Source organism: Piliocolobus tephrosceles, chromosome 1, assembly GCF_002776525.5.
Source record: "Piliocolobus tephrosceles isolate RC106 chromosome 1, ASM277652v3, whole genome shotgun sequence".
Lineage (NCBI taxonomy): Eukaryota > Metazoa > Chordata > Mammalia > Primates > Cercopithecidae > Piliocolobus > Piliocolobus tephrosceles.
In genome coordinates this window covers 196,166,955-196,179,089 of record NC_045434.1, presented here as the reverse complement: position 1 = coordinate 196,179,089, position 12,135 = coordinate 196,166,955, and the positions used below count along the sequence as shown (strand labels likewise).

Genomic DNA, 12,135 nt, shown 5'->3' with positions numbered 1-12,135 from the left:
CAGATGGGACAACTGAACTCAGGCTGATGCATTAATATCAGAGCCAGGATCGCAACCAAGATCTCTCTCTTCCACCAAGTAGGAGAGAGGCTCAGGGATGGAGAAGGGCTGGAGCCACACTAGCCCAGGTGGAAGGTGCTCCAAGAGAGGCTCCGGATGTTGGCAGACTCTCCTTATCCTGCAGGGCCCTTGTCCAGTCTTTGCCGAGGGCTGGCAGTGCCAGCCAGCCCTGGCACCTGGCCCCCAGCCTCCAGCAGTGAGCAGGGCTGCCAATGCTGGGCTCAGAACCCAGCTCCTGGGGCTGCTTCCTGCCTGTGGGGCACGTGCTGTCCTTCTCCATCTGCTGCCCAGCTTCTCCAGACGCTGCCCTGGGCCCCTCTTTCCAAGACAGAGCTGCTTGGGTGGGAAGGAAGGATGCTGGTTGGAACCCATTTCTGACATCTTGGAACTGGGGGCAGTGGTATGGGGCCCTGGGCATCTGCCCTCATGAGCAGTGCTCTCTGAGGAAGAGGGAGGAGGGTGGGTCTCCAACCTCTAAGAGGCCAAAGGACTCCTAAGACAAGGTCCTTCATTCAGTACTCTGCAAGGTCAGCACCATTGTCCCCATTCAGTCATTTATTTAGCACTTAGGTGATAAGTACAATTTCAAACAACAAAGTGCAGATGTTAGCAAGGCACACCTGCCCTCATGATACAGATAAGGAAACTGAGACTTTATTTATTTTATTTTTTTTTGAGATAGAGTCTTGTTCCGTTGCCAGGCTGGAGTGCAGTGGTGCGATCTCGGTTCACTGCAACCTCCACCTCCTGGGTTCAAGCGATTCTCCTGCCTCAGCCTCCTGAGTACCTGGGACTACAGGCCCGCATCACCATACCCAGCTAATTTTTTGTATTTTTAGTAGAGTTGGGGTTTCACCATGTTGGCCAGGATGGTCTCCATCTCCTGACCTTGTGATCCGCCCGCCTCGGCCTCCCCAAAGTGCTGGGATTGCAGGCATGAGCCAGTGCGCACAGCCGAAACTGAGACTTTAAAAAGTGATATGAGGCCACATGTGGTGGCTCACGCCTGTAATCCTAGCACTTTGGGAGTCTGAGGCGGGTGGATCACCTGAGGTCAGGAGTTTGAGACCAGCTAGGTCAACATGGCAAAACCCCGCCTCTACTAAAAATACAAAAATTAGCCGTGCATGGTGGCGCGGCCTATAATCCCAGCTACTTGGGAGGCTGAGGCAGGAGAATTGCTTGAATCCGAGGGGGCGGAGGTTGCAGTGAGCTGAGATTGCGCCACTGCACTCCAGCCTGGGCAAAAGAGCAAAACTGTCTCTAAAAATGAAATAAAAATAAAAAGTGATATGACAGACCCAAGGACGGAATAAGTGGCTGGCAGAGCTAGGATTAGTGGCTGTATCTTTGTGGCTGCATAGCTGTGTTCTTTCAAGGATCCTATGCAGCAGTCAGGCCAGAGGGGCAGATGACCCAGGACCCAGGCTCTGAGTGGGAAGCTGGCACCCCGCAACTCCCCTGACCCCCCTACCAGTCTGTTCTCCAGGGCTGCCTGTTTCCCTACTCTTACAGGTTTGGTGTTTTGTGAGAATGAAGGCCAAGCCAGAGATACAGGGAGTAGAGGCAGCCAGACTGCCTTGGGCGGGGGGTCCCTAAATCATCCAGCCCACTGCTCAAGAAGCCCATACCTCTGGGTACACCTACCCCTTCGTCCCCTCCCTCAGTAGACTTGCAGACACATGACTTTGGGTTATGGTTACGTGTCTCCCACCTGCCTGCTGAGGGACCTCGGGTGACTCCCTTAACTCTCTGAGCCTTATCTGAAAAATAGGAGTAATAGAACCTGCTCTGGCCTCCTTGCTCTCTTTGCTGGGTTGAACTTTCACTGGATAAACCACATGCTGGACTCTGGCTGGGTGCTAAGGAGTTGATGATGGACAAGCCATGGCCCCTTCCCGAGTTAACCTGCAGCGTGCTTGGTGCTATGAGGGTAGAGAGGAAGGAGGAAAGAACATGAGGCTGTGTGGACAGGGATGACATTTGAATTCAGTCCTGATAAAAGACCAGGAGTTTGTCAAAGTGACAAGGCAGGAAAGGCTTTGTTGGTAGAGGAAGCCACCATACAAATGCTAGGGATATAAAATAGACTGTTTTCAGGGTCTCCAGTTGTCCAGTTTAGCTCAAAAATAGGGCCCAATGATAAGAATGGCTATTGTTTGTAGGCCATTTACATGCCAGGTATATATATGTATAGGCATTATTTCATTTACTTCTTGTAGCCACCAATGAGGTATGTTACTTTGATCCTCATTTCACAGATGAGGAAACTGAAGCCCCCATAAATGAACTAACCTTCTAGGGATCATGCAGGTGGTAGAAGCCAGAATTTGAACCCATAAGGTCAGGTTGCAAAACCTACATTCCTAGTTACTGTGCTGGGCAGTTGAAGATGATGGCCTCGAATTCTATGCTAAGGAGCTGGGACTTGAATCTACAGTCAGTGGAGGCCATGGAGGGGTTTGGGGCCTGGTACATAGCAGATTCTCAGCAAATCTTGACTGAGTGAGTTGAGTGCAGTAGTTGCACTTAATTTTAGGAATAATGAGGGTTTGGAGTGGGGAAGGCCATGGGGCAGGGAGCTGGTGGGTAGGCTGTTCTGATCATTTGCAGGAATTATGTCAAGAGTCTAGAATGCCGGGGGAAGTGGGGCTCAGTCTACAAAAGCATCCCTACCCCAGCCCAGCCCATCCCTTCTCCCCAGGCTGCTGAGAGATGACAGTGTGTGTATGGATGTGTGTGTGGAGGGGCCTGTAGAACATTTGGCCCCTGGGGAGAGATTAGGGGCATTAAAGGGGCTCAGGGGGCAGGATGTCCTGGGAGTGGCAATGGGGAGCTGTTCCAGGGGCAGGGAGATTATGTAATGGGTAGAGCACAGCTGTGCCTGCTACTGCCAAGCAGGGCTACAGCTGCCCCATGGAACCAGCTCCTGGCTCCAAAGTCCAGATCCAGACCTGTTCTAGAGCAGGCCTTCCTAGCCGTTGGGAACCTCCTGTCTGCCTCACCACACTCTCCCTGTTCCAGGAGGGGTGGGGCGATTTCTTCAAGCTTCCAAACACCTAGATAGGGTAGGTTACTCACCTCACATCACACAGGAAACAGATGGGCTGGGTTTGACACACCCACCCCATTTAATAACCACCTGAGAGTGAAGTCTGGGGGCTGGAAAAGGCAAGACTGACCAGAGAGGGGCTCTGGGCTCTGGGCTGTTATTCAGCTGACCTTTTGAGCACCTCCTGGATTTGGGACCAGATTTTTAATCCCCACTCACGAGTTGTGTGACTATAGGCATCATCACTAGGTACCCTCAGAGCCTCAGTTTCCTTCTCTGCCAAATGGGGCCAGGGCTACTTCCCAGGGCTGTCGTGAGGATTAAATGGTGCCACAGGGCCCAGGCGCAGTGGCTCATGCCTGTAATCCCAGCACTTTGGGAGGCTGAGGCGGGCGGATCACCTGAGGTCAGGAGTTTGAGACCAGCCTGGACAACATGGTGAAACCCCGTCTCTACTAAAAAAAAAAAAATACAAAAATTGTATTTTTAAAGCCAGGCATGGTGGCACATGCCTGTAATCCCAGTTACTTGGGAGGCTGAGGCAGGAGGATCACTTGAACCTGGAGGCAGAGGTTGCAGTGAGCCGAGATTGCACCACTGCACTCCAACCTGAGCAACAGAGCAAAACTCTGTCTAAAAAAAAAAAAAAAAGAAAAGAAAATGATGCCACAGGTGCGAGGCACTGAGCCCACTGCCTGCCATGTGGCAGAGGCTTGGAAGAGAGCAGCTGTTAGCACCAAGCCCTCATCTCTGCCCTCCCGGGACTCCCCGCTTATTAGGAAGGGCAGGCCTGTGTGTAAATAGTCTCTGCAGTGTGACAAGTGCTACAACGAAGGCTGAAGTGGAGGCAGCAGTCATTCTGCCTGGCAAGGTCAGGGGAGGGGTCCTAGAGTGGGGCACGGCAAGGATAGTAGCCACCATCTCTGGGTTGCACACTTTCCCAGACTTTGTCTCCTTCCACCCTTGCAGCAACTCTGGGAAGTCAGTGTAACTACCCCACCCCATGTTACAGATGGGGAAACTGAGTCCTCTCACAGTTGACTAGTCTGTACAAGGTTTGTATCTGGTAGAGCTGGAAGCCACACATGACCCTTCCTTTCTCCCTGGGAGGAGGTGACATTTGAACTAAGTCTTCAGAGATGAAGTGTTTGCCAGGCAGACAGCATGAGGGTGAGAATGCTGGCCCCTGGGAATGTTCTGCCTGAGTCATGAGGGGCCATTGCCACAATCCTTGGTCTCTGTGCCCTCACCGCGAAAGTGGAGGTGGAGGGGCCCACCCGGGACTCCTGCCCCACCACCATGGCCTCCATGGCTATTGGGAGCAGCTAAGGGTGGAGGTGCCCCACGGAGTCTTTCTCCCAAGCGTGTAAGTTCTGACAGTGCTCCCCCAATCTCCTTTCTCTTTTCCAGAATGGACAAACCTCAGGGGAAGAAGCTGGACTTCAGCCATCCAAGGTGAGGACCAGGGCCAGCACCCTGGGCGAGGGGCTGTGGAGGGTCCTGTTTGCATGGCCTTGGAGGAGGTTGAGGGCCCCAGCCTCTCTAGCCCCTTTGCCCAGCTCAGCCATCCTTCTCAGGGCCCACCAAATCCTTGTGGCAACCTTGGGCATAGAAATCACTTGTTCCAACCTTCCTATTTGGTAGGTGAGGCAACTGTGGCCCAGAAAGGGTCAGGAGCAGAATCCAGGTCAGGGCTCTGGTTACCTGTTACCCAGGCCAGGATGTGCCTGTGGTTTATTTACTCATGGAATTCATGCTGGCTCTAAGGAGTGATGGGAGGGGCTCAGGCCACCTGTGCTGCTCCTTTTAGTAGAGCTGTGCTTGTCAAAAGCCTAGAAGTGAGCATCTGGGCACGTGAGCTGGAAAGGGGGTGCTGGTGGCTTCTCAAGGCTAACCAGGCCCATTGCCTGGCATGTGGCACTCATGGCATTTCTTAGGGCTTCCACTTCCAGTCTGGGGCTCATTCCCTCACCCCTGCTACCTCTGCTTCCCCTGGGCCCCTTCCTGTAGCTCCCTACCCCCTGTTGCAGGTTTTGTGTGTTGCCAAAAGCACCAGGGACTAGGTGACAGTGTGTGACCTTGGGGAGGTTCCTTGTACACTCTGGGCCTTGGCTTTCTCATCTCTGTATTGGAAAAGACCACATCCCCTTCACAGGGAGACTGTGAGGTCACAGGAGATGCTGGCTTGGCTGTGGAGGGTCTTTGGAAGCTGCCTAGGCAGGGACAGAGCATGGACTCTGGTGTTAGAGCAAATCTGGGTTCCAGTCCTGGCTCCATCCCCACCATTTAACCAGAAGCTCTTCTCCCTTCTGAGTCTCAGTTTCCTGAGCTGTAAGTTGGGGAAATAGTGCCTATCTCACAGGAGCAATGTGAAGGACGATGAGGTAGTAACTGCCGTGCACATGGCAGCTTTGGTGCCAGCACCGAAAATGTCCTTGTATATTGCTCAGCTCAGCTTCCTGCCAGTGGCCCCACCTTCCAGACCTAGGTTGTCTTGAGCACCAGACCTGCCATAAGCTTGACCTTTGAGATGGATTCAGAATTAGTCCTGATGTTTACCTTGACTTAGCTTCCTAAGATGAGGTGATTGAGCTGGGTAGGGTAGGGCAGGTGAGGGAAGCAGGCTCCCACCCACTTCTCTGTGGGTTGCTGTGGCAACCTTGGACCAGCAGAGGCCAGTAAATAGTGTGGACTGGGCCCCTTGGTTTATCTCAGCCCATGTCTGCAGAATCTCCTCCCACAAAGTAGCTACCTCTCGTTGCCTAGTAACAAAATGAAGAAGCTGTAGGTTCCCAGTGAAGAAACAGGGTGTTCAGATCTCAGGGCTGAAGTTCTGGGGGTTGCAGAGGAGCTTGCAGCATTTAGGGACCTGTGCTGAGTACAGCTTCTCACCTCAAGAACTGGAGGGGCTGACTGGGAGATGGTAGGAGCTTGCCCAGGCGTGTAATCTTTTGCTCCCAAGCCTATGACTCTTGCTCTAGAGCAGAAGATCGTGGTGTGGGAAGAGAGACGGGGCTGGAGATGGTTGGGACAGGGAGTCTCGAATGCCACTTAAGGAAGAGAAAGAGTTTAACCTATGCCTAGCATCATACCAGGCGCTTTACATTTAGTTCTCACTACATCCTTGGAGGTAGACTGTTACTGTCCCCATTTTACAGATGAGAAAATCGAGGTTCAACATCACATAGCTGGTGGGCAATGAAGACAAGTCTTGTTTGGCTTCAAGGTCATTCCTCATAGTCCAGAGAACCCTGAGTGCTGAAGAGAAGGAGCATTGGCTTTCTGTGATCCCAAGTGGGACCAGTCCTGTGCACCTGCTCATCCATATGTTGCCCCAGCCACCAGTGTCCCTAATGCTCACTTCTGGGCTTAATACACCAGGGGGCGCTCAAACTGTGGTCCGGACTTCATCACTTCGTGCCGTGAAACGAGCTGGCAATGGGCCACTTTATCCTAATCAGACATTCGGTGCACCCTATTATACATGGAAGGGCCTAAAATGAAGTCAACATCCCCCACCCTCCGGAAGCTCCCAATCTTTGGGCAGAGGGTGGAGACAGGAAAGCCGTGTGGTAGGTGCTATGATGGGGCAAGAGCGCAGCTGTGGGCACATAGAACCTCTGCTCTGTGCCAGGCCCCATGTTGGACAGAGACGTATACCACCACCTTCCAGGTGCCCACATTTCTCTCCATAGCATGATGAGATAAGCACGTCCCCGGGAACCCAGCTGATGGCATCTGAGTTCAGGGCTGAGTGTGGACCAGAGACATGGTCATTGCTGTGCATGGCCGAGGAAGAAGAGTTGGGGTGGGCTCTAGGGCACAAGCCATGTTCCCTGCGGAACTGGCATTTGGTTGGGGCTCGAAAGGCAGGATTTGGGCAGCTAGAGAAAGAATTGGGCCTTCCAGGTGGCAAAGAGGCAGGGAAGGGAGTCAGGGATTCTGAGTTCAGAATCCTGCACCTATTTTTTATTTGCCTTGTAACCTTGGGCAAGTCACTTGCCCTGCTGAGGCGCGGGTTCTCTCCTGAAAAATAAAAGGAGAATAAAGCCTATTTCTCAGGGCCACCTGGAAAAGAGAATGTGGTGCATATAAATTAAAGTATCTAACAGGGCTTGTGGCACAATGTTGCTGTTTAATGCTTGTTTATTTTATTCATTTCAGGCAGAAAGCGGGATTCGGGATTTGGGTTTTAGCAGCAATACTGTGGATAGCCATCGGGGTGAGAACTCTGTGGATCCCCTCAGCACCTAGGTGCATCTGGTACCCTCAGGCACACCGGAGCTCCATTTGTCCTCCCTCCCTTCCAGGGAGTGGACTGAGCATCCCAGGCCCCCTCCCCCAGCTATCTCCGGAGCTGGACCCCTTTGAAGCGCCTGCAGGTCTATTTTGAGAGCTGAGCGTCTCCCCTCCCCTCCTCTCTTCCTGTTTATGAAACCCTGATCCCTCCCGGATCCCTCCTGCTCCCCTGGCCAGAGCTTAGGCAGGATGTGACTGTGGACTTCAGGGAGGCTTGGGCAGCCTCAGGTGTTGGGAGGAACTTCCCTGGGCCTGGCCAGAGAAGGCCAGCCACTCTCCTAGTACCTGGGGCCCTGTGGCTGGGCTCTGTCCCTTTAGCCTGCCCAGGGGAGACCCCACAGCAGTAAGACTAAGTAAACCTGGGAGAAATTTTGTTTCCAACATCCCCTTGTCTCTGTGGCCTGTTTTGCTTCTAGAAACAATCTGAGAGTGGAGCATATTGTTCCAACCTTCATTTTACAGAGGAGGATACCAAGGTTCATACAGGGAAACAGATTTGCCAGGAGCACTCAGCTAGTGAGTGGCCAGCTCTTCCTGACATCCCACCCTGCCTGCCCTCCTGGCCGTAAGCCCCTTGCTCACACAGGTCTTTCTCTCCGTGGAGTGTCTTTTTTTTCCTCCTTTCTGACTGGCCAACACTTGTTCATCCTCAGGACCCAGCTGGGCTGCCCCTCTGGAAGGTCTTTCCTGACTTCACCCATTGGCAGATAGTCACCACCTTTGGGCACCCACAGCACCTTGATTATGGCTGTCTCAGGATAGTTGTGGTTTTTTGGTTTTGTTTTTGTTTTGAGGCAGGGCCTCCCTGTGTTGCCCAGGCTGGAGTGCAGTAGTGCAACTACAGCTCACTGTAGCCTTGACCTCCTAGGCTCAAGTGATCCTCCTACCTTAGCTACCAGAGTATCTCAGACTACCCGCGCACGCCACTGTGCCCAGCCAGGAGTTCAACACAAGCCTGGGCAATACAGGGAGACCCATCCTCTACAAAAAAAATTTATTTATTTTTTTGAGACGGAGTTTTGCTTTTGTTGCCCAGGCTGGAGTGCAATGGCACGACCTTGGCTCACGGCAACCTCTGCCTTCCAGGTTCAAGCGATTCTCCTGCCTCAGCCTCCCCAGTAGCTGGGATTACAGGCATGTGCCACCATACCTGGCTAATTTTGTATTTTTAGTAGAGACGGGGTTTCTCCATGTTGGTCAGGCTGGTCTCGAACTCCCGACCTCAGTTGATCCGCCTGCCTCAGCCCCCCAAAGTGCTGGGATTACAGGCATGAGCCACTGCGCCTGGCCCTCTACAAAATCTTTTTAAAAAATTAACCAGATGTGGTGGTGCGCACTTGTCCTCCCAGCTTACTCCAGAGGCTAAGGTGGGAGCCCAAGAGGCTGCAGTGAACCATGATTATGCCACTGCACTCCAGCCTGGGCAACAGAGCGAGACTCTGTCTCAAAAAACAAAAAAAAAAATGCCAGACACAGTGGCTCACACCTGTAATCCCAACACTTTGGGAGGCCAAGGCAGGCAGATCGCCTGAGCTTAGGATTTCGAGACCACCCTGGGCAACATGAAACCCTGTCTCTACTAAAATACAAAAAATTAGCCAGGCATTGTGGAGTGTGCCTGTAGTCCCAGCTACTCGGGAGGCTGAGGCACGAGAATCACTTTGAGCCCAGGAGACGGAGGTTGCAGTGAGCTGAGATCTCACCGCCACACTCAGGCCTGGGTAGCAAAGTGAGACTCCCTCTCAAAAAAAAAAAAAAAAGGCTGCATGTGTAACTGCTCCATCAGTAGGAGGCACACTTACCATCATCTCTCCATGCCAGGCCTGACCTAGTGTTGGAGGCCAGCTCCCCTTCAAGGCTGCCAGGGAGCTGTGGACCCCTCCTCACCTGCCTGGTGGCATGCTGGGAGATGCGTCTGAGGACATCTGTCCCACCTGAGGGAGGGGGTAGCGCCTGGGAGGGCCCTGCAAATGCTGCCAGCTGGGGAAGGGGCTGTTGGTGTCTGTTAGGGCCAGGGTTGGCAGGTGGGCTTGGCTACAGCTGGTCGGGTGGGGACTCTGGAGACCAGGGATCAGGCCCGGGGCTCTGGGCTTCTCTTCCAGCTGCCCTGTAGGAGGAAGTAAATAAAGAGGAAGTCCCTATGCGGGGGATGGGGCAGGGACCAAGGGATGTGGGCTGGTGGCTGTCCTCCCCCCACCCGCCACCAGAGGCCTCAGGGCCCACACAGCCTTCAGCAAAGGCAGTTCTGAGACTGTTTCCTTCCTGTTGCCCCTTCTGGTACCCTGCTGGCCACAGAGGCTAGTGTGGACTGGGCCCCTGGGTTTATCTCAGCCTGTGTCTGGAGACTCTCCTCCCACAAAGTAGCTACATCTCTACCTTCTTTCTTTGCATCTGAGGGACCAGGGGTTGGTAGGGAGGGTGAGCTTTGGGGCTCCGAGAGCTGCCCCAGCCTCCAAACCCCTGTCTGAGGAAGGTGGAGAGCAATGAGAGGCTTGGCTGAGGAAGGCATCTTTCACAATCTCCCAGCAGCCATCCACCTGCAGACTCTGCAAGGACAGGGAAGGGAAAGTCTGTGTGTGCGTGGGGGCGTGTGTTTCTGCATAGGGGTTGTCTGTGGACAGGGTTTCCGATCATTGGCCTGAGTGTGGGGGTGTGTGTGTGTGTGTGTGTGTGTGTGTGTGTGTGAGTTCCTGTGCTGTACTGGTGTGAGTGATGAAGTGAGACCACATAGAAAGGGGCTGGGCCTGGTCAACGCCTGCCCCATAGCTGCCTGCTCCTCCTCTCAGACCTCTGTGAGGTCCTTGGTTGGGCTTTCTGCCCACCTTACCCATCCTGGGGCTTGGGACTGGCAGCTGAGCAGGGCAGGACCGGGGCCACTGGTGCCTGCTTTCTGGGCTGCCATTGTGGGTGGGCCTAGCCATGGGAAGGGTGCTATGGCGGGTGGGACACAGTATCTAAGCTCTGGGCTGGACAGTCAGACAGTGGCCTTTGCTGACTTTTGCCCCACATTTTTTCAGGTCCCCCCCTCACGTGGATGTTTGCGGGTGCTGATATGCCCACTGTGTCACCGCCTTATCGCCTTGTGACTTCTGTCTCTGCTCTTGTCTGTCGTCCTTAGAGTCAGAGGACATAGGGAGAAGTGTGCCCCTGGGCCTTCCCTGGGGTCATGGGCTTGGGGTCTGCAGTGTCCCCTCCTCTGCAGAGGAGCCTGACCCATCTTCTGCCCCTCCTCCCTGCAGAGGGGGAAGTGAGAAGGAGGGGGGCCAGAGACCCTGCCTTCTGGGCCAGGAAGGCTAAAAAAAAGCAGAAGTAAGAAGAGTAACGGGGCCCTCTGGCCACCGGCCTGAGCCCCACCATGCAGACCCCGGCAGATTTCCCCAGAGTTGAGAGAGACTTGGTTCCCTGTCCCAGAAAGGTGAGCAGAAGAGTCGCCTGCCTCTAGCAGTGTCTGTCACCGTGACTGGGCAAGGAATGGGTTTGGGGGTGGCTCTGTCCCCTGGGCTTTCTGGGTGATTTCCTGCTTCTGTCCCCAGGGAGTGCTCTCAATCAGAGGCAGACAGATGAGGTAGAGGCTCAGATCTCAGGGTGGGGTGTGCAGGTATTGCTGTGTGTCCTTGGCCCCCCCTCCCAGTCCCTCTTTGAGCCAGGCTTTCTGCCTGTCCCGCCAGGAGGTTACACTGGGGTCTGATTTGACTGCGGCTTTCTGGTGTTTTTGTGGGGCTGTTCCACCCACTCCTCCATCTGTCAGGGAGGGTTAGGTATCTTCCCCTGAAGACAAGATTGTGTCTCCGAGGGCCAGGACCTATAGTGGGAGGTCCCAGGTGGACCCTAGTACTGAAGGAGAAGGGGGTTTGGGCAGACGGGTGGGCAGGACGTGGCTCTGGCTGATTTACCTGCCCACCCTTTCCTGGCATTTGATGCCTGCTGACCCCAGGCCAGGCAGTAAGCAGGGAGGCACCTGGGTCCAAGCTAGCTCTGCCACTGTTTGCTTTGAGCCTCGGTGAGTCACTGTCTTCTGAGCCTCAGTTCCCTGTTCCTGGAATGAGGATAATAGTTTTTAGGATATGATCAGAGTCAAAGATATCAGATTGCACTCAGGAGATAGTCCTCTGAGCCACTATCTGGGCCCTCCTCAGGTCCTGGCATAGGAGGAAAATCCTAGGGAAATGGAAGACCTCAGAGGTGGGTCTGTAAGTAATACCAGAGTCCTCTCCTGAATGGTTAGTTTGCAGATTGTATCCCCTCATCTCTTTCCCCACCCCAGGTACAGCAGCAAGAACCCACAGTTCCGCCCTTAACCCCTTCCTGGGGATCCCTGCCCTGCTGCCTGCCTGTGTATCTGCCAGGTGTCAGACCTATCTGCTCTAGGTATTGTCAGTCTGCTTGGGGCTCGCTGACTCTCCTGCTGTCTCTCTTTGCTGCCTTCCTGTGTCTGTGGTTGGGTTCCAATCTCTGTCTCCACTTGATAAGTGCCTGACTTCACCTGTTGGGCACATGTCACATGTTAGGTGCCTGTTGTTCATGTCCCCTTCTATCTCTGCCTGTTGAGTTTATGTCTTCATCTGTCTCTGCCTATTGGATACATGTCTGCTTCTGTCTCTGCCTATTGGATACCTGTCCCCTTCTGTCTCTGCCTGTTGGGTTTATGTCCCCTTCTGTCATTGCCTGTTGGGTTCGTGTCACCATCTGTCTCTGCCTGTTGGATACATGTCCCCCTCTGTCAT

The 12,135-nt window shown here is 53.8% G+C and overlaps 1 protein-coding gene across 2 annotated transcripts in view; it reads left to right on the top strand.

Annotated features, from left to right (window-relative positions):
• RPS6KA1 (ribosomal protein S6 kinase A1) overlaps positions 1-12,135 on the top strand; it is a 46,387-nt gene that overhangs the window by 2,615 nt on the left and 31,637 nt on the right. The window contains exon 2 of one of the 2 annotated variants that reach the window (XM_023219549.2): positions 4,523-4,567. In XM_023219549.2, the coding sequence (XP_023075317.1) occupies positions 4,523-4,567 (45 nt within the window). Of the gene's footprint in view, positions 1-4,522; positions 4,568-10,685; positions 10,827-12,135 lie in introns of those variants that run through there. The other variant, XM_023219550.3, reaches the window with a different exon arrangement.